Raw genomic sequence first — 23,223 nt, 5'->3', positions numbered from 1 at the left:
GGGAAAAATAATTGTATTGCGTTCTTGAAATGGAAAAGGTTTCCATAATGAAACCTTTAATTTCAAGGAGGACTGTGTTACTACTAAAGGCATTCCTGGCAGTAAAGTTCAACCAGGAAAGCAATAAAAGTTGTAAACCTTGCCCTCTGAGAAACATACTGCCTCCAAATACTAATGCTAACGCAAATAAAACCAAAATAAAATTTATACTTTTCTAATGAACCATTCATGATAAAAAAAATAACATTAAGCCGAGTTGGAAGCAAATGTCAAATACTGAATTACCGCAGAAGCAAAAAATATACATTTGCATAAGTGCCTAAAATATAAAAATATATCACTGCTCCCAGACTTAGAAAATGCCTGGTTAACCCAATTCACTTGTTTTCAAAATCAAAAAACATTTGCAAACTGAGAATTACTTACAAAATTGTGAATTAACTTCTGTCTTTTCATCTTTTAACTTATTACTGCTAATTCTTTTTCCTGTATCTCTGCTTCTAAAAGATTTAAATTTTACATTTAAATTAAGACATGAGGAGTCAGTTATGGAGCTATCAAATAATGAGGTATATTGAGTGTTTTTTCTTTATAAAGTATTTGTAGTTTTTTTTCTGTTACGATTTTTTTTTTTAAATTATGAGCTAATATCCTTGGCAAGCAGTGTGTTGTAGTGGTTCAGGCTCTGGACCTGGGACTTCAAACCCTGAGGTTATGGGATCAAATCCTGCTACTCACACGGTTTGACTATGAGTAAGTCACATGACATGCCTTTGCTCCAACTGGAAAAATCTAAAGAAATGTAACTAATTGCATCTCAAATGTTGCAAGTCGCTTGGACAAAGGCATCAGTAAAAAAAAAAAATAATAATAATTCAGTAATAGCAAAATACTATTAAATATTAGGTCACTGGAGCTTCTTACTCTGGAACATACAGTACACAACTATAAAACGTTCTGATACTAGATCATTTCCTGCTTTTGTCTGCTTTTCAATGGGAATTGGCTTTTGTTAATGGTCACTGCAAAACAGTTTATCACGAAAATGTACTCTTTTGAATTGAAAAGGACAATCAGTAGGAATCAGTTAAATTCAAGTCTATATAACTATTATTAGAGGTTTATGATTTTCATTTGTCGATGCCTTTTACTCAAGTACATTATTTGTTTTTTGTATTTGCTGTATGTGGTCTTCCTTTGAAGTCCTCAGATGTAAAAGTATATGCAAAGTAGTGCTTGAAGTGGTCACATATAAAATGCCAGAACCTTATGCGTTACAATGATATACTGGCTTGAAGAGTGATGAGTGTGGGGCATCAACTTGAATATCACAAAACAATTTCTGTGGCTTCCCCATTAGTAATTCAAGTGCCACAAGTTTCCATTTTACAATGTGATTACACCTTTTTTTTTTCTTGGACACCACCAAACCTTCAGTCATCCATCCACCATATTTGTTACTTGGGGTTATTTGTGTCACCCATCAAATCACTTTTGCAGAGTCCTTCATTTGCATAAAGCATGATCTCACCAGAGATAAGAGCATGCAAGTTAGCTTAATATAATTAAAAATCTACAAATAAAAAAAGTATTAGCAAATTTTATTTTTTCTATGTCATCAAATCTCAAATCATATCCCCTGAAGCATTATGGAGATTTTGGGGTATTTACTTTTTCTATTGTTGGGAGGGTTTTATCCCTCAATACTGATATGTCAAAACAACGTTTCTTCTGATACATACTGACCTAAAATGTACCATCCTGCCAAATTTCAGCTTTTTAACAAAACTGTTTTTGTGGGTGAGCAAGGGGGTGAATGAATCAGTCAACTTTGCACTATACTGTATATAGATTATGTTTATAATATTTAAGGGCTAAAAACAGTTTCTACCAAAAAGGTCAGTCAGCATTTTACAAATATACTGCTTTAAAGTTTTATCAGCACTATTTGTCAAATCCCTAAGCTTAATAGAACAATTTAGTACTGCATGTCTAAATAGAAATTTTTGGTATTGCATTTCCTGCATTAAAAAACTAAATATACTGATTAATGAATCCATAAAAAGACAAGTACATGCAAATTAATATTAAATAAGATCCGTTTCCAAACAATTGCTGGAGATTAGCACAGAGACAGCATTATAGGAAGAAATGTTTTTATTTCAATAAAACAGGTATAAAAGGGCACCAACAATGTCACTGGCATGTGACCTTAGTGAAAAGAAAAAAAAAAATCTAACAATCTCTAAACTGAAATATAGAACAAATTGCAAAACTTTATTAAGGAGATTTTTGAACAGAGAACCATGTCACTGCTTTGGCTACAGGTATCCATATGACCCTGACAAGGATACTGGTGTTTAAAGAGTTCTAGTTATTATTTCCCCTTTAAATCCTTTTTAGTGAGAACATGCAGGTGATGTGTGGTGCAAGATGCAGAACAAGATGCAGAGGACAGAAAGATATGAAAGAAGATGATCCACTGTGGTGACCCCTAATGGGAGCAGCCAAAAGAAGAAGAAGATTAAAAAACGAAGTTAAAATCTATGAGCTTCACAGATACAAAAATGTATACAAAGAGAGGGCAGAATCTGTTTTCTACCAATATAGGCTGTAATTTCAATTATACCGATTTATTTTAGCCCAGACAATTAATATTTTCTACATTTAACTTTAACAACTATTGTGATTGTTTATCATCAAGTCTATCCAGCTTTTAATTCTATATCGTATTAACTTGGTCTCCGTTCCAGTTTGATAATGTTTCTTCTTGACCTATGAACTGTACCCAAAAAGAACTTTAATAGCATTATATGCAATGTTTTGCAAAAAGCTTTATATAAAGCAATATGAAAAAATCAAGACTTAAGTGATTATATTTTCTTTTTTACAGTTGGCGCACAGACAGGTTAAGTGACTTGCTAAAGGTCTCAAAATATAGTAAAAACAGGAAAAGAACCAATCCTATTGCAATTTGCAATTGAGCACAACTTTGACTACATTGATAGGTTATCACTAATAACAAATGTAACATCATACCACATTTATCAAGGTTTACTACAGGAAGTTGTGCACTGCCCTTAGAGCTGAAGAATGGCAACTGGCCGAGAGGAGATAGAGTTTGATGTGCACTTGCTGTACTAAAGAATGTCTCCCAACAGTCTGTTGCTTAGAGAGTATGCTTTTACAGACTGGTTACACTTTTTCCACTTATTAGTTACGCCATTATTTGCTACTAGGAACCATCCTTACAGACCTCTACCAGCAGCTGCATCAAACCCTTGAAAGCTCTACTACATACAAACTTGCAGCTCTTTGGAACATCATGTATTTCTGTGCAACAACATTTATGTAGCACATTTTCACACAACAATGTAGCTCAAAGTGTTTTTCAAATGACAAAAAAAGTTAAAAGAAAAGGATACAATTGAGATTAAGCAATAATATTAAAGAAATAAACAACAACAAAACAAAGGTCAGATGGCCGGAAGGACAGAGAAAAAAAAAAAAAAAAACACACTCCAGTTAGGCTAGAGATAAAAAAAAATCTGCAGGGGTTCCCAAGGCCAAAAGTCTGCCCAGGCCCCACTGAGCATTCTATTTAACATAACTGTTCCTAAATCAAACCTCTTAGTTTTCATGCTTCACATGATAAGACCAGCTTCATCAAATCCTGTGAACAGCTGACACACCCGCCTTCATTCCATCATCTCAGGGGGCTGCCTGGTGCGTTGATCAGGTGCAAGCAGAATGGGAATATCTTAGCCCACACTCAGTTTAAATTTGCCTACCATTGTGAAGACCACCCCATGCTCATTTCCATGTTATTAGTTTTACCAAAGACAAAAAAGCTCAAGGTCTTATTTAATGGAAGAGCAGAGTAAAAGATGGGATTCCTAAATAGAAATCTTGTTGTAATGCAAACATTTTCAGTGAAAGAACACACATGTGAATAGAACATGTGTCAGACAATTCTTGGCTTGCTGCATCACCAATATAATCACCCCTAGGTTACAACGTCACCATACAGTTACTTTTTGTATGTGAACATTTTTCTCATGTTGCAAAAGCAAGTGCAATGAACAAGAAAACCTACTTATTTCTTGTCCTAGCACAATCTACACTTCAGGATTTCATGAAAACAAGGCCACTGTTTCTATGTGAAACTATTTCTTTTTCATTTATTATAATAATAATCTGCAATTGAAACAGTAGTGTATGATTTGTCTAAAAAATGCATTTGTTTGTACTATCTTGGTGTATTTCAGAAAGAAATCAAAGTGACACATACTTTGATTAAGGTACAATTATTTATGTTAACTTTTGGATGAATGGGGTGCTGCTGACCCGTGTACTCTCCCCTGCATTAAATTATGAGAAACTGGGGAATCCATTCCCGGGAATTCGGGAATCCCGGGGAGGACACAGTGCACGGGCATCTCACATGTGAACGGTTTTAGAACGAGCGACACTTATTTTTAATAAAACTACTGCAATATGTGGACACAAATAAAAGACTAACCTTATCTACAAGCAGTTCAATGCTGTCATATAAGTACATGTTATCTTTAGTTGCGGTAATAAGAGCGCAGAAAGCACAACGTGTCCAGCGTGTGGTCGTCCAGGCAAGAGCGCACCTTCGTGCAGAAGTACGCCAGCTGCTGAGAAAGCACGCTCTGCCTCCACCGAAGCTGCACAATCATCAGATACTGATACACTTGTTCTAAACAATGCCCGCGCTTGCCGTTGCTCTGAAACACCGCCATTTCAGCTTTTACTGATGCATCCAGTTTCTTGTCATCATTCTGTGATGGCAAGTTTCGTGGCACAGATAATGCGGCTGCAGCAGACTGACGCATTGCAATTTCAAGTTGCTGTTCAAAGCGGTTGTCTGATGAAGTGCAAGCTGCAGCAATGGCGCCACCTTAATTATTTTCAACTGTAACTCTTATTTCTTGATCGATTTTTACACGCTATATATGCGAGCTTGGCCATTCCTGTTTTCCTGGGAATTACAGCAGTTTCATTCCCGGGAATGAAAAATGTCTGGGAATCCCGGGCTCCCGGGAATGGATTCCCTATGAGAAACTTAACTACAGTAATTGACAACACATTGTTTAGAATGGTTATCTCACAGCTTGATGCTCATGAGTCTAACCTTATTGCTTTACCTATGTATAATTTATATAATCTTCCTGTGTTCATATGGGCAGAAGTGCAAGTTAGGTTGACAGACAACTGTAAATCATTCTTTTGAAACTGATTTTAGGCAGGCATGATTAACTGGTAACTGATCCAGTGTTGGATCCAGCTTTGTACCCAATGTTATGAGAAGAGTCTCTAGTCAACCTATGACCCTGTATTGGAATGACAGGATTGGAAAAATAAAATTTTTGGCGGATATATTCACCGGTCTAATTTTTATCTATTGTGATTGTACATCATTCTGAGCCTCTGGCTTCTAACTGTTGCATAGTTTTTTTTAAATGTGTGAAAAAGTAGTAACCAATGGTTGAACAGCTAATAAATTTGCAAGTAAAACAGAGGTTTGCTGGCTTAGGACAGCACAGTGGTTAATAATGTGAATTCACAGCACTAGGTGACATGACTAGGTAACAGCCAATTTCTGCATGCTCATCCCATAATTAGCAAATTTAGTCTCTGTGCCTCAATCTCAGTTTCCAAAGACAAAAACACCGTATTGGCTAACAACTCTAAACTAGATCAGTATATTTGGAGAATGTTTCCTGTGAAAACGGCAGAGTGCTTTTTTATCAAAACATTTCACTCAATGGGCTCGGATAACAATGACCACTGTGGGTGTGAGGCGTCAGATCTTAACAATGCCACCAGTCAAGACATGTTTCTCATTGCAATTTTTTTTTCCTTTCTTTGAAATTCTTTAATTTCCAGCTTAGTAAGTACCTCTTAGTGCTTGGTTCAGTTGTTTCACATGTTAAACTATATTATCTATAAAATTCTAAATTCAAACTAAGGCAACCCAGGCTGAAATTAACTTTGAACTAGTACTGTGAAGAAGTACTTCTATTATACAACCATATTGCACTGATACATTTTTAGAGTTTTAAAAAAAGTTCCTGAAATAGTTAAAACTTGTAGAACAAATTTTCCTTATCTGCTGCTCAAAACCAGCTATTATATTTGCATTTATGAAACAAAATGATTGAAGAGAAACAAATTTAAAAGTTGAAAATATTTTGTTTTGATTTGCATAGCTAATAAAATAAGGCGTCTGGGGTATTCACCTTTATTAAAACTATTAAAAAATGAAGACATCTCCCTTCCCTACTTCTTAAAGAGAAAAAGGGCATTAATAAAATGTTTAACCTGTTGTGGTCTGGTCCAACTTGGCTGTACTTATATTCTGACTGGTTCTTCTCTTTCTGAAAAAACTGGTTTAGACGAGCTTTTGCATTTTCTAAAGTCCAGTTACCATGGAGGCCTGCATTCAAATCCACTTCTTCAGATTCAAGGGTCTAAAAAATAAATAAAAAACACTAAGAGAAACCTGCTTAACTTGGAATATTTCACAAACATGTGGCCTTCAATTTTGCATAGGATAAGTTTACTAAACCCTAATTGAAAGTATCAATGCCACAAAAAATAAGCAGATTCTTACAGCTTGAGCTTCCTGCTCTTCCCTTTTGGAATAATAATCCTTCAGGTTTGCTCCACGATCCCAGTCTGAATTGGCAAATCCAGAGTAACCCAAACCAGTGACACCAGGAACAGGTTTAGAACATGATGTTGAATCTGAGGACATAGAGCAGTATAGCAGTCTCTGAATAAAACAGTTACTTACAACAATTATCTTGCCCACAGGGCTAGAACTTGACACAATTTTTAAGACCCTAAAGGACTACTAAAAAGAAAAATATATTAATCCTTTCTGTAAAGTATTAATACAAACAAAATTCTATTTAGTAGTTAGCAATACAGTTATTGATACAGAACTTACAATAAAGCAATCCTTTAATAAAATTTGTTGCCACTACTTGAGCAGGACCAACATCTTAAAAATTAAAGCATGCAAAAGGGCATCTATTTTAACACATTGTGCTAATTGTTTAATTTTGAATAACCTTTTAATCTTTCGTTATGTTAATAACAAAAACATATGGTATACAGTTTAAAGCATTACACTTTCATATGAAACTCAGAGTGGTTGTGTAGAAACTTGCTTTAAAAGAGGGAAAAAAAAATCAAAGTTTAATGACATAAAACCTGTAGATGGTATTAGCCCTAAAACCTTATCCCCAATTATAGTGTATTGAGAAAAAATTATTCATCCAATTTCTAACTTCCTTACCCAACACAGGGATGCAAAGATTTCTGCTTATGAAATTGCTGGTGTTTTGAACAGGATATGTGTGTATTGTCTGCTAACACATGTGACTAACACATTTTCAATAGCACAAAAAAAAAAAAAAACCTTTTAAAACTAATTTCTTCGCTGTCCACAGGAATTTTTTGTAATTCTTTTTACAATTGCTAACAGGATAACTATTGTTGGCTGTAGTGCAGGCAAACATTAACAAAATTCAACATCATGATACTTACCTAATATATCACAATATTACAATATTTAAATTGATATTTAAGACCACCAATAGTCTATGTCAAAAAGGTATACTGCAAACTTTACACAGGCAAAAAACAAAAAAATTCCAGAATAAGAATTTGCTTTTATATACCTTATGAATTATATAATTTCTTTTAAAACAATCTTAATATTTGCAGACACTGTAATAAAAGCATTCACGAAATATTATTAACTTTTGCTGGTCACTACTCAATATTTCAAACATACAAAACTGAACAAAAAAACTTCATTCAAATTGACGGATTCCTTGGTTTACTCTATTGACTAACAGTATAGACAAAACAGTATATTTATATAAAAAAAAACAGTAGATCAAAAAAAAAAAACTAGTTTATAGCTATTCAAAGTGTGTGTTCTACAGTACTTCTAGTGCAGACACAGAAATCATGTTCTTTTATTAACTCAGTATTCTGAGAACTATCACAGGTTGAAGGACAGAAAGATGAGTTTATCCATTGTGGCCACCAGGGGGCATAATAGCTCCATAAATCACACACAGACACAGGTTCCATGCACAACACAGGCTTTTATTCCACTGTGCAACACTATTTAATTACCCAGCTTCACAGCCAATACAGCACACAGCACTTTATCTTTGCCTTCTTTCTCTTTCCCTCTCTCTCCCTGTCCTTCACCTCCCAACTCTGTTTCCTTGAATGAAGGCAGGCAGCTCCTTTTATGCTGCACCTGGGAGTCCACCAGATGGCTGGTTAGTGAGGACTGGAAGCATGTAGCCCACTGGGAGAGATGCTGCTGCAACCCTGTGGGGCTGCCATCTAGCGCTCCGAGACAGACAGTATTCTCACCCCTGGTCCTTCCTTTACGAAGACGTCTTGCCCTGTAAAGCATCCTGGCCAAATAATGTTTCTGCCTGTGCTAAGTGCCCTTTCATGCGAGACACTAGTTGTGAAAATATTTAAATATTTGTTTATAAGGTGATAAACACACTTGAGGTAAACTGGTTTTCCATAATTGTAGAGAATCACACTTAGGGCCGGGATATACTTAACGCTACATGGCGCATACACTTGAGGATGTTGCTGCTACGCAAGTAATGTACTCTCCATACAGTGGAACCTCGGTTTGCGAGTAACTTGGTTTACGAGTGTTTTGCAAGACGAGCTAAAATTTTTAATAAATTTTGACTTGATAAACGAGCGAGGTCTTGCAATACGAGTAGTATGTATATTATTTGTCGCTGAGCATCATGTGATCACAACTGAGCTGATGGTTCTTCTCTCTCGCTGCGGGATTGTGGGCACTTGTCTCCTATTCTCTGTGAGTCGGCGTGCCTCACTCATATAGTCAACATCCGTACGAGCGTATACTGTTTACTACAGCATTGTGACTGTGTGTGTGTGCTGTGATGTGCAAGTCCCTGTCTTGCATCCCAAAACACAAAGTTGAGTCTCAGTACTTTAGCAACACCAGCTTTATTCAGCTTGAAACAGCAACAGCGCAGTTATTTATTGTAGTGGGATCTGCCACTCTCCTATACACAAACAAAGCAGTCAGGCAGGGTCGTGGCCAAGTAATACTGTGCCCAGCGCATTTATAATGTTCCTTGTATCACCCATCGACAGCAGGCGATTATAGCATATCCGCGATCTTTTCGGATTCGCTTTTACGGCGAACTGCTACAGCTCTGGGAGACTGCGATTGCTTTGGGACGCAGTTCCGCGTGTTGTCCCGTTGGGTGGAATCCCACAAGAGTTTAGAAACTCACTCACACCAGCCACGACCAAGGTAAAGTCCAGGTTAATTTGTTTTATGTATTTTTACTTTATATTTTGTATTAATCACTTTTATATGAAAAGTTTTGGGTTGTGGAACGAATCATCTGATTTTCCATTATTTCTTATGGGGAAATTCACTTTGATACACGAGTGCTTTGGACTGCGAGCACGTTTCCGGAACGAATTATGCTCACAAACAGGGGTTCCACTGTACTTGTGCGTGTACTTTACCTACAGTTACTTCAAGGCTTCAAGCCCAGGTGCATTACACAGTATTCACCAAATTAAAATAAAACAAAACAAGTGCAACTTGGTGATGACATCTTTACCAACTGAACCATCATTTAGGCAAACTGCATTAATATGGACCTTGCTTCAAGCTAAGCTATATGCATAAATAATAAAACTGCAACTTGCATTTATAATGCTATTTGTGGTATAGCCCTACGGAATCATATTAGGGCCACGGTGAAGGAAAAAAAAATACGGACCCATGGAAGAAAAAAACAAACTATATGTCGAGAATAAAGTCAAAATTTCTACTTTATTCTCGCCGTTTATGTCGAGATTAAAGTCAACATTTCCACTTTATTCTCATAATTTACTTCATAATTAAAGTAGAAGGTCGTAAACTAAACTTCTTCCTAAAATCAATGTTTAATTTACTAGATTTTGTCAAACCCCGTCATAAGTTAATGCAGCACATTAAATGCTTTGTATTAAGTATTCCCCGACCCAGTTGTTAATCACTATGCTTCTTAAACTGACTTCCTCCGCACTAAGAGGAGACAGCGATCACCGCACAGAATCCATTCACTTCATGATATTCCTGCTTTCAGAAAATTTAGAATGCTAAGATAAATACTTGATATCACTTTCATGATGAAATGCATTAAAGCAGGTATTACACATGCACGGTAGTGAGGCAGTAGTGCTGCTCCCTTGCAGTAAGAGGACCCCAGGTGTATGTTCAGTGTAGAGAACCTTATGGCAGGTGTGATGAGGCTCCAAAAAACTGGATGTATGAATGGGTATCGCACAGGTTTAACTTAAATATTGTGTAAATGTTGGGTTTGTGATCTGGTGGTCGGAGACACGAACACAGAATTCAATGCAAGTTCTTCTGAGCAGGCTTTCTTTATTGCATGCGTGCCGTCTCTATCTGACATACCAAAACCCCAGTTCCTATCCTTCCTTTTTCTTTCTCCACATCACCAATCACCACACGATAAACGTCTTTGTGAAATTAAAACTAGTTATAAACTTGGCCCACGAAGTGTTCAGAACTTTAAAAATATCTTCATTATACATGTTTAATTAAGCCATCCATTCACGGTTGCGCCCATCCCTGAACGAGTCGCCAGCACATCGCAGGGTGAATACGAGCAAAACATACACTAGCAGGGTCAATATAGCATAACAAAACCCCACATCCTACATGACTTTGAAAGGAAACTGAAGCACGCCGAGTAAACCCACCAGAAAAACATGCAAATGCAAGGCAGGGTACACCCGAGACACCCTTGCTGCAAGGCAGAAGTGCAACCTTCACGCCGCCGTGCCCCCACATGATTAATGCATGCTTTAATGCATTTCACCATGAAAATTATATCAAGTATTTATCTTAGCAAAAAGCAACATTACACTGTATTGAAAACAAATCAAACAAGTACAACTTGGCTTACAGTATTATCCAGTAGTATAGAAACAGTATTTACACATTTGAACATAATGGTCCACATCCAACCTTTTAAAACCAAAGTATCTCCAGGCAACAGACGTGACTCCTTTTTTTCGGCAAAAGTTCTTCTGTGTCTTCATGTTCAACTTTATCGTCAGCTACTGCTTCAGTTTTGGAATGTTCTCTGTCCATTTTCACCGTGCAATACCTACACTACCACTACTTATTTAGTGGTGTAACAGTGAAAAAGAGCCCCCGCGTAACAAATCTGTGTTTAGCGGTGTAGCAGTGAAAAAGGTCCCCACTTGAACAGTTTCCCGCTGCGCCACGTTCCGAACGTCGTTTAGGCAATTTAAACCGGTGTTGCGATATAAGAAAAATCCATATCATAAAAAAAATTAAACAGTTTTCGGAATGAACCGGTATACCGCCCAGCACTAACAGTAACACAGAAGATGGTATGTGAGAGCTTAAATGTATTGCATCATTATGATGGGGAATATGTGACTCTTGTAATGCCCGTGTCACGAAATGGATGAAGTAAACCACCAAGAATACTTCTGAATGTCAGTATTTAAGTTTGTTGATTTGCTTCACTATTGGAGCTGCACTGTGGCTTGCCATCACACTGTTACCTTGCAAAGACCAACTCCGTACTTCTATTGTCTGACATTTTCCACTTTGCATGACGTACATGTCTCAAATTTACTTCCATTTCATCTTGCACATTCACTTTCAAAGAGCTGACCACTTCATGTCAGCTGTTCTTACAGGCATGGAGATGTTCATAGTAAACAACGATGCTGATGCCACTTACCAAAATTGGCATACACACCACACAAATTTTTGCTGGTACTGCAACTTGCACACGCATCTCGTTAATTTCTGATGATGTGCTCAGAGGACGCATGAAAAGAGCACAGGGAAAGCGTGTCAGCCATGATGTGTGCATGTAAGCATTCTGAGCATCAAGTATAAACCCAGCCTTACTGCCTACATCGGCCATTTGCAGACATCTTTGCAGCTCTTTCTTAACGGCATATCTGCTGGCAAGACCAATTCATGAACTTTTTGGAGCTTTATTAACACTGCTATACATGGAACTTAACAAAATACTATGATGCATCTCTGGTCTTTCGTGACCTGGCATACACTATCTATATATCTATATAACTGAAAACCTCTTCCTTGAACACTATTAAAAATTAGTTTAACAATGTATATTTCCTACAACACATAGAATAACAAATGACACAATCATACTGTGCTACTCGGCACATTAATCACAGACCACAGTTACACTTTTGTGATCACTATAACATAGATCCTGGCACATGCACTAGCAGTTCATTTTTTGTGGTTCAGTGATTCTGGACATGTGTGGCACCTTCTATGTTTTTGCCCACTTTTACTTCAATGACAAACTGTTTCAGGTGATGTGGCTTTTTCAGTTTCACTCTGAGCAGCTACTGCAGCTCCTTGCACATCCTACTGCTGGACTGAGCTCTGTCCCTCTACATCAGGCCAGGAATACCATGGCCAGAGGTATCGCTCTGCACTACCTCACTGTGTTGTTCATTTGTCTCCCTTATTTATCTCCAATCAATGACAGGGAATCTTTAAAGGGCGTGTGGTCCTGACAAAAGTCCCTTAACCTTTCTAAACTTGCGAACTCCTACATAATAAGCAACAAGATGAACTGTAATAAATATAAATACAAAGAAATGATAAAAAAAAAGTTTTGTTTGAGCACTGTTTGCAAATGCAGCACTCAAAATGCGCATGTAAGAGTACAAACACTTTACCTGTAGAAATTTAAAGTGATATTGTGCAGAGGCCATGTGTTTTTGGAAAGAAATATCGAATCACTTTCAACTAACAAAACATTTACTCCCCGAAGCATAAGGTTTGTAAATGCTTGAATATTAGTTTACAGATCTTACTAATATATTGTGCTTATAAAGAATATGGTTAAGATGTGTGGATTGACCACATAATTGTTCTGCATGCGAAACAGCCAATTAATTTCATATCTTAGTGAACTTTTTACCTGCATTCTTCATACTTTTGTGGAAGCGCTGCTTTGGTGAAGTAAATGTGAGTTGGCATTATATAACTGGGGTCTAGCATTTACAGAACACGTTTTAATGTCTCTTTTTACATGATATAAATGGGATGTATTTCCTCAATAATATGCTCCATTACAGCACTTGTAACTTATTTCACAGATGTTATTTTGCCATACAGGCATCCAGTGGTGAATGGCAAAGTGACTGTAAACTGACCTAAAGTTTGTACACTTTAGCATCATGATGCATGTCAAAAGAAGCAGCAGCCTGTCTGTTCAGATATTCCCTGTATAATACTAGTGTGGCTGCTCCCGAGGTGTGCAAAAAAATGTTGCTTGTGTTACCATCCTTTGTACTAATGTGCCACCTACAAAGCTTACATATTAATTTGATCAGCATTAGCAATGTACAAATACTCTTCTTTGCTAGCACTGTGTATTTCTCCACCTTCCGTTACTAATCGTAACGTAAGAGCATGATGTAAGCTGTTAATAATAATCTGAAAAAATTATTATTGTTGTTGTTTAAAAGAGCCAGACTATCTACCTTAATATTATATTATTATTATTATTATTATTATTATTATAAATGTTATTTCTCCTGGTTGGGCAACTGATACGTCAATATTTTACCAATAGATTTATGATTCATGCACAAGTATAAAGGTTGTAAACCATCATTAAATCACTAATACCGGTAAAACTAAAAATCCTTACTATTGTGTGAAACCAATACTAGTATAGGCAATATACTGTACAGTACTAGCTGGGGATTTGGCAAGTTCATCAGCTTGTTTTCATAGTTTAAAGGCCCTGTCACAGTTCATGTTTTCAGCTATTTTCAGTCACATACAGTCCCCTCCAAATCTGAACAGCAAAGCCAATAATTTGTTAATTGGTTTGTGTGTGAAATCAAAATATGAATATGAGAGATCAGAGTTTCAGCTTTTATTCCCTGGTATTCACATCCACATATGTTAAACAACATAGAACATAGCAAATTTTGTATCAAACAACCCAGTTTTTCAAGTGAGCAAAAGTATTGGAACAGAATGTTTTCAACTAAATTAAAGTAAAAAATACTTAATATTTGGTTGTATATCACCTGCTCACAACAAATTCATCAAGCTTATAACCCAAGGAAATAGGAGAGGTAAATGTTTTGGACCTTTCAAATAGAGGAGAGACTATGTACCACAACAGGATACGGGGGGGTTGGTGGGGAGCAGAAACTGAGGCAGAACTTGCCGTAGCTGAAAATCATTTGTATAGCACTAGCGAAGTCAGACAACACTGACTTTCACAAAAGGGACAAGCTTGTAATACTTTGCAACAACTTTACAGCACATATTCACATTTCTGGAGTTGAGTATTTTATCATCTCCTATATTCCTAGTTATGAAATTTGACATCTTCAGACAATTAGATTAAGTGCAGTTGTCAGGTTTGATATCCCCTTTGACTGGATGTTGTGTAAAATGATGCCAGCTTAAGCTTCATGTACAAGTACAGTGGTAAAGAGAAAAATAAACTTTTAAATATTAAAACGTGGGGCTGTCAATTTGCTTAAAGGTTCCACCCAAAAGTTATTTTACTTACCCCATGTCGTTTGAAGTGATGGCCTAGAAAAACTTTTAAAATTACATCTTCATGCAGAACAGAGATAGAAAAAGTTTAACAGAAGACTATGGTGGCCGATGTTGGACAACAGCAGACAATATCAAAACGTCCATGAAAAAAATCTTATGCTTCCTGTGTCACATAATCCACATGTGAAGTAATCCAAAACACATGTATTTTTACTGAAATATTGTTCAGTAAGTCATTTCAGGAAAATGCTCTTGTGAACTAAAACTAAATGCACTCAGTTGTAAATGAGGGTCTTATGTGACAAAAATCTTTAATGTGTTTTCGGTGTATTTTTCTGTAATGAAAAGGGATTAAAAAAAACCCACATTCTGAACTAGTCTGTTGTGGAAACTCAGCTACTGTTCACATGAAATTTTGACACTGTATTTATGCATCACTTCATTGTTTTCCTCCCAAAAAAAGTTCTAATAAGGTTAAGTATTGATGTTAAAAAAAGATTTCCAGTATAGAAATGTGAGTATGATACATCCAAAGCAAGTTATCAACACGCTACCCCTGTAATACTAGTTTAACATATCAAAAAGGTATGTGAAACAGAAATAAATGTAAATAGGTTACCAACAACAGGCTGGCTTCTCAATGACAACCAAAAAGAGCAGTCAATCTTGAATATTCACAAGAACTAAACAAAAAGGTTATTACCAGTCTCCTCTTTGACTGCAATGTGAGGTGGAACAGGTGCATTGGGTGGAAGATCTCCACACCTGTCATTAGAATCATCACTGTCAGGTATGGCTGCCTATAAAAATAAAGTATTTGTTTAAAATAACAATTGTCTAATATTTTCTCCATTCTTAGAAAAAAAAACAAGAATCCAAAAAATCTTACTTGCTTAAAAAATAAGTAACAACGAACAAAGGTTTTCTACAATTCAATTGCATGATCAGATAGCTAAGAAAACAACTAAGTTCAACATTAAATAATTCTGCTCAAACAGAACATCGTCTCAAAGACAAAAACAAATCTGGCATTCATTTAAGAGAAGATCAATGCTGGGGTATATTCTTACAAGGCAAATATTTAAATAATTCTACTCTTACTTTATTAAAATAGAAAAAAAAAAAAATTTTAGTCACACTAACCCCCAAAACTGGGACTTCACTAGCTTTTACTTCTCCTGTACGAACAAGATAGTTGACAAAATCTCTGGCGGCATTGGCCTGTGCATCCTTCTTATTTGTGGAGTTTCCCATACCAGTGTAATTGAATCCATCAACTCGAACCTAGAGAAACATAAGGTTCGTTAAAAAGTTTTTCCTTGTAAATTTTTAAGAGCTAGTGCTGCGTAAGAACACCATTTTAAACATACCAGACATCTACAACTATAAAACATACCTGAAAAATCAAATATGAAGTACTGCTATTTTAAAGAAAGAAAATCAAAACTGTGCAGTAAAACTAGAACACTTCAGAAATAGTTGTTAAAAACTTTTTCTAATCCAAAAATGTTTAAAAGAATGAACATTGGTCCAGCAATAAAGTACTGTACTAGTGCACAAGATAAACGTTTACAAGGGTCATTATCACAGACACAGGTGTAACTTGGGTATCAGAAAATCAAACAAGGCTGGCAAACTAAATCCTCTCCTCTTATATATAAAGCATACAGGTACTGGTCATAAAATTAAAATATCATGACAAAGTTGATTTATTTCAGTAATTCCATTCAAAAAGTGAAACTTGTATATTAGATTCATTCATTACACACAGACTGATGCATTTCAAATGTTTATTTCTTTTAATGTTGATGATTATAACTGACAACTAATGAAAGTCCCAAATTCAGTATCTCGGAAAATTAGAATATTGTGAAACGGTTCAATATTGAAGACACCTGGTGCCACACTCTAATCAGCTAATTAACTCAAAACACCTGCAAAAGCCTTTAAATGGTCTCTCAGTCTAGTTCTGTAGGCTACACAATCATGGGGAAGACTGCTGACTTGACAGTTGTCCAAAAGACGACCATTGACACCTTCCACAAGGAGGGCAAGACATAAAAGGTCATTGCTAAAGAGGCTGGCTGTTCACAGAGCTCTTTGTCCAAGCACATTAATAGAGAGGCGAAGGGAAGGACAAGATGTGGTAGAAAAAAGTGTACAAGCAATAGGGATAACCGCACCCTGGATAGGATTGTGAAACAAAACCCATTCAAAAATGTGGGGGAGATTCACAAAGAGTGGACTGCAGCTGAAGTCAGTGCTTCAAGAACCACCACGCACAGACGTATGCAAGACATGGGTTTCAGTCCAAAGTTATGTTGTCTGATGAAAGTAAATTTTGCATTTCCTTTGGAAATCAAGGTCCCAGAGTCTGGAGGAAGAGGAGAGGCACAGAATCCACGTTGCATGAGGTCCAGTGTAAAGTTTCCACAGTCAGTGATGGTTTGGGGTGCCATGTCATCCGCTGGTGTTGGTCCATTGTGTTTTCTGAGGTCCAAGGTCAACGCAGCCGTCTACCAGGAAGTTTTAGAGCACTTCATGCTTCCTGCTGCTGACGAACTTTATGGAGATGCAGATTTCATTTTCCAACAGGACCTGGCACCTGCACACAGTGCCAAAGCTACCAGTACCTGGTTTAAGGACCATAGTATCCCTGTTCTTGATTGGCCAGCAAACTCGCCTGACCTTAACCCCATAGAAAATCTATGGGGTATTGTGAAGAGGAAGATGCAATACGCCAGACCCAACAATTCAGAAGAGCTGAAGGCCACTATCAGAGCAACATGGGCTCTCATAACACCTGAGCAGTGCCACAGACTGATCGACTCCATGTATTGAGTGCTGTACATGCTCATACTTTTCATGTTCATACCTTTCAGTTGGCCAACATTTCTAAAAATCCTTTTTTTGCATTGGTCTTAATTGATATTCTAATTTTCCGAGATACTGAATTTGGGACTTTCATTAGTTGTCAGTTATAATCATCAACATTAAAAGAAATAAACATTTGAAATACATCAGTCTGTGTGTAATGAATGAATCTAATATACAAGTGTCACTTTTTGAATGGAATTACTGAAATAAATTAACTTTGTCATGATATTCTAATTTTATGACCAGCACCTGTATTAGTGAATACATTTTATCTCAGGAATCTGATTTTTTTTTCATTAATTCTAACATTTCATCATTTTTTTAAACCTCTGATTAAGTTTGTTTTAACTTAGGTTCTGCTGGCTTAGTTTAGCACTTTTAATGTTAGTAACAAAAATAGGATTTATCAGCACATGAAATTAAATGGTCCCAAAAATACCTGACAAAGGCATCATTGCAGACTATACCCTCTCTGACAGAATGCAAACTGTACATTTGGAAATCTAACTGATGTGTCTTAGTTCGAGGCTGAAGTTGCTGAGGGAATTAGGGAACTTTCATGCCAAATAAATCAATACTTACCAGTAAGACTTAATTTAATAAGACATCACAGGCATCATTTGTGGCTGTTATAATAATCCTTGGGAATCTCTGAATTGAGACTTAATGTTGGATTAGACAATATATGTAGTAAATGTGACCTGATTTTATATCACATGTATCATGCTCACTAGTATGTGTTACTGTAAAATGATGAATCAGTTGTTAAGTACTGTCTTTATAAGGATCTACTCCAATTAAAAAAAAAAAAAAAAAAAATCCATGCAGTACTTCCATGTAAATTTCATTTTAGTTATACCAGAGCACTGTATAATATATAATAAAGTAAATTAACATAGATATGAGCTGTGTTCTAACGGCTTCACCAAACTATATTCATCCAAAAACCAAAATGATGAAACTGATAAGTTTTTCAGTAACGTGTACAAATTTCCTTGCAAAAAATGTTACACTTTTGGATAGGATTTACTGTGATCAAGACTTTAAGATAGGTGAAGTTATGGCAGCTATCAAGAGACTAAAATTTTATAAAATCACCAGGGTCTGATGGCTTGTTGAATTTGATCAGCATCCTTCTTATGCAAATTTTATAATTTAACGATGCAGGACAACTCACTGCCTACTACTATGAGGGAGAGAATGAGTTCTTTAGTCTCCAATCAGAACAAAAATACTGAATTGGTGCCCTCCCTCAAGGACATTTTCCACACCTGTCTCACCCGTAGAGTCATCAGCATTGCTGGTGACTCCTCCCACCCCTTTCACTCCCTTTTTAGCCTCCTCCCCTCAGGGAAAAGGTACCGGAGCTTCTGGGCCCACTCCACAAGCCTGTCTAACAGCTTCAAGCACCAAGCTGTCAGGATGCTGAACTCTGTCCACTACCTTCCCGCCCCTGGATCGTAACAAGAGTCACTATCTACCAAGTACCCTACCTCAGCTGGTATTATATAAAGACAATATATTACATCTGCTGCTGTTTGTCTTTTTGCACATCTCATAAGCTACTCTATAATGTACCTTCTCATTTTTTACTGTAATTGGCTTTTGTACTAATGACTATTTCACATTGTACACAGGTCTACTTACAAGTTATAATGTTATTTTATATGTTATACTTTTTATATTTTATTGTACTACAAAGATAAGAGAGAAACAGCATTTTGATTCTCCTGTATGTTCTGCGCATATAGTGTATTGACAATAAAAGGCTATTTGATATTTGATTTTGATTTATTTGAATTGTTGGATAACTATGACTATAAGCTGGAGGTTTCTATTTTGGCTAACAGACTAAGATTCACATTATCATACTTGATAAATGAACTACAAGCTGGCTTTATCATAAGAGGGTATATTACAGATAATATACTGTAATCCAACAAAACTAAGACAAGATACATAACTACTTACTTCATTCTCAGGCTTATATATTTCACTTGCTTTAGAACATTTTTTTTGTTAAAGAACTACGGTTTTTTTTCAATTTGGTGAAACTTTTTATGCATTTTATGGTGAACCTGCATAAAGATAAATAGCTGTATTTGTCTTGTTACGTGCACTACTCCAAGATTTAACATAGGCAGACCCATTAGGCATTGGTGTTGTTTGCATTCATTTCTTTTTGAATCGTCACAGTAATGCATTTCATGAAATCAATATAGGTAGCCGCAAATCTCACTTAAACAACTTGCCGATGATACTATTCTTTTTTTTTTTTTTTGAGAGATAAAACTCAGCTCTGAATATTTTAAAAATCCTTCTCATTGACTTCTGGTCTGCATCTTAATTTGGATAAATGCAAATTGCTCCAAGTTAAAGGAAATGTCCATATTATTACTCATTTCAGTTATATCAGAATTTGTGAAAATGTAAAATACCTTGACATCATTATTTTGGAAAAATTTTTAAAATAATTAAGAATTTTTCTACTAAACTTCAGAAAGCCTCTACCTGGATACTAAGATCTCATGCTGCATAACAGGGGTACTTCTCTCCAAGTTAGATAGCATCTCTTGACTAGTTTACCCAGCTGTATTTATATTTCCTCTGTGTGGTGTCACAGAATGGGTCAATCTACTTTGAGGGTCATATGAAGGAATAAATCATAAATTAAAAAGGTCCTTCCTGTGTAGTACTTCTACAAATGGTGGCTTAAGTGCACTAATTTTAGTAGTTTAGTGAGTGCTTTTCGAAATAAGTACATAAATTTCAGCACTTATTCCAAGATTAATCTATAAGAAATGTGCTGGCCTTAACAGTAAGAAACTCCCAGGTCCTTTGTCATACTTTAAGGCTCAAGCTCTAAAGGCTGCAAAGCTGCATTTTTCACTAAATATGCTATTTGGAATAACAGACGTATGGTGCATACAATAAGTCTTTACTTCTAGACACTTTGGTTAATAACAATGATTTTTTATTTTGTATTTATTTGATATTATTTTAAATTACTCCAAAATTAATTTAAAATATGGTTTCTTTGTATCTTATCTTGCATCTTTAAATGTTCTTTCAGTGAACTTGAATGCATGTCATTTTTCATTTAATTGTCCCAAGCCTTGCTGATGAATTTATTGGCACTCTAAATATTTTGGAACAAAAATGTAACACATTTATTAGGATTCATATTTCTTATCTACTTCAGGATATTCCAAGAGTGTATAGTTTATAGGAGATGGGTGTTAAGATATAATTGGTGGTCACAGGGAATATCCTCTATTACCAAAGGTTTGTGAAATTTTATATTAAATTCTTCAAAAAACTTACTTAGTTAAGGCCCTTAAAAGTAAAATGTTTCTAAATGTCGACATTAATTATACATTTTGTTATTAACAACCAGAAGATGTTTAACGCCTTTTTTTGACCACCTGGTATCTAGAAACCTTTAGGAAGAAATCTCTGCTTGGGTGGCACAGAAACCAAGTTATGCATTTTCTTGTATAAGCATAAATCTGTTAATCATATTAAATTGATCAGAAATAAAATATTACTTGAAAAACGTATTCATAAATGTAAACAGATCAAATGCAGCCCCTTATTTTCATTTCTGACTTGCTTAATGTAATTAACTGGTTAATGATTTATACCCCTATGAGAGAATTATTGTTTGGTTTTCTTTCTCCCTTTACTCTACTTGAAATATATATCAAAATATTGTTTGTATTATTACTTATAAGTAAGTGCTGTAAACTTTGATGAAACAAAGATGTGTGAATTTCCTTTTCTTCATCATCAAACATGTGCTCTGATAACAAGCCGTCAGTATGTTACCAGACACCATACATTGAATAGCGCACATTCAGGAATCTGAATAGTGTTTTTTTTTTTTACCTCTTCACCATCCATCCATCCATTTTCCAACCCGCTGAATCCGAACACAGGGTCACGGGGGTCTGCTGGAGCCAATCCCAGCCAACACAGGGCACAAGGCAGGAACCAATCCTGGGCAGGGTGCCAACCCACCGCAGACCTCTTCACCAAACTTCCATATACATGATAGCGAATTTCAGTATAACCAATCCAAATCTCTCTTTTGGAATAATTAATTACTGGAACAGAAATTACGATTTTTATATATAAAAATCCTACACCACGCAATATTAAAATCAAACGGTGACTCGAACAGGAAAGTACCTAGACAGAGCCTTTCAAATAAACTACTTAATTAAAAGTCGTGATTACTAAATACATCTAAAAAAAAAAATCTTTATAAAATCGTGAGCTAAATTATGCTCAATATGCATACAAAAATTAACAAAATAAAACACACTATACATACCTCACAGAGGAACTTCGGTCTGTTTTTATTTCCCGCTGCTCTGATTTCATAGTTAGGAGTGACTTTTCGTTTTCCACACCAGGCATAAAGAAAGTTCTTAATGTCACCCATGACGCGACTGTACGTTTCAAGACCTACAGCGCAAAATCTGTGCAAAATTTTACAAGGAATAATGTTAAGACTAACATAAATATTCTATACTAAGGTAAATGTAAGCAGAGATATTGTCAGGCCACAACAAAGAAGATAAACAGACACTGGTAAAAGAAAAATGGAATGCGAGCGTGTGTACCATGCTTTTGTTTTACCGAGTATTTAACGGCATCTCACTAACGTAACGAATTTGGTCTAACATATCTATCCAAAAGTAACAACGGGACACATGTAAATGTTATTAAACAAAGAACGGAAGCTCAACATGTTCAAGCAGAAAAGAAAAAAATAACGCTCAGTGCACTGCACAAGGTTCACAAAACATTTATTTTAAAGCATGCTGCGAAAGCGAGAATAGAGATGCAACAATGGGGAAAAATATAAACAAACGCGCACCTTCAATAAATTCCACGCTTCTAAATCATGAAAAATACACCGCCAACAGTTCCGCCGTCCATAAGGCAAAGAGCGAAGCGGAGAGAGGGCGTGTTCCTACGGAGGATGTGACGTTGTCAACGAAGCGACAGTCCTTTTCTGCTTTACTGCCATCTACAGACGTGGAGGAATATAGTAATGAGATGCCTAAAAAGTAAGGACAGGTCTCAAATATTGTAGTCTCCATGAGACAACAACGAGTGAACCGTGCTTTAAACTGGGCTAGAACAATTAGCTGACTCCCTGAGTGTCACATTTTTAAACCAATCCAACGTGTAATGAAGGCGGCACTCAAAGTAGGGGCGATGATTTTGAATTGAAAGAGCGGCGTTGCTCGAGAAGTGTCCAGCTGCAGTCAGGACAGTGTTAGGCCTCGGGCAGATCCGAGCACATAAGACACTATAAGGTCCATAAAGTGACGCCCCCTTCTGGAGACATTCCTCAGTTTCTTTGGTGAACTGACGCCTATATGACACGCCCCTTTAGTTCCTGCACATAGATGTGTATTCGGCATTTATTAAACTTCTAAACTATTGAGGTCTTTCAGCTCTTCATCCGAAGCAGTTATTTTGGTGTCATAATTAGAAAGAAATTGAACTAAAAATCTTAACATTTTGTATTTTATAGTATACATTTTATATCTGAGTTTGCCATGTCTCATTCATGAGACTGCAGTTTTTAATAAGTTAGTTATATGCTACACTCATCGGAGTAGTGGCTCACT

At 36.2% G+C, this 23,223-nt stretch overlaps 1 protein-coding gene across 1 annotated transcript in view; it reads right to left on the bottom strand.

Moving 5' to 3' along the window:
• The window catches only part of dhx9 (DEAH (Asp-Glu-Ala-His) box helicase 9), a 60,098-nt gene extending 37,520 nt beyond the window's left edge, over nt 1-22,578 (bottom strand). The window contains exons 1-6 of the mRNA XM_051933193.1: nt 22,461-22,578; nt 21,912-22,059; nt 15,842-15,982; nt 15,402-15,498; nt 6,641-6,774; nt 6,349-6,497 (exon numbers count right to left, since the gene is read on the bottom strand). Of these exons, the coding sequence (XP_051789153.1) occupies nt 6,349-6,497; nt 6,641-6,774; nt 15,402-15,498; nt 15,842-15,982; nt 21,912-22,022 (632 nt within the window). The 5' untranslated portion in view covers nt 22,023-22,059; nt 22,461-22,578. The remainder of the gene's footprint in view (nt 1-6,348; nt 6,498-6,640; nt 6,775-15,401; nt 15,499-15,841; nt 15,983-21,911; nt 22,060-22,460) is intronic.
• Between the last annotated feature and the right edge of the window lie 645 nt (nt 22,579-23,223).

The sequence above is a fragment of the Erpetoichthys calabaricus genome, chromosome 10 (genome assembly GCF_900747795.2).
Source record: "Erpetoichthys calabaricus chromosome 10, fErpCal1.3, whole genome shotgun sequence".
Taxonomy (NCBI): domain Eukaryota; kingdom Metazoa; phylum Chordata; class Cladistia; order Polypteriformes; family Polypteridae; genus Erpetoichthys; species Erpetoichthys calabaricus.
This window is presented reverse-complemented; position numbering and strand designations above follow the sequence as displayed.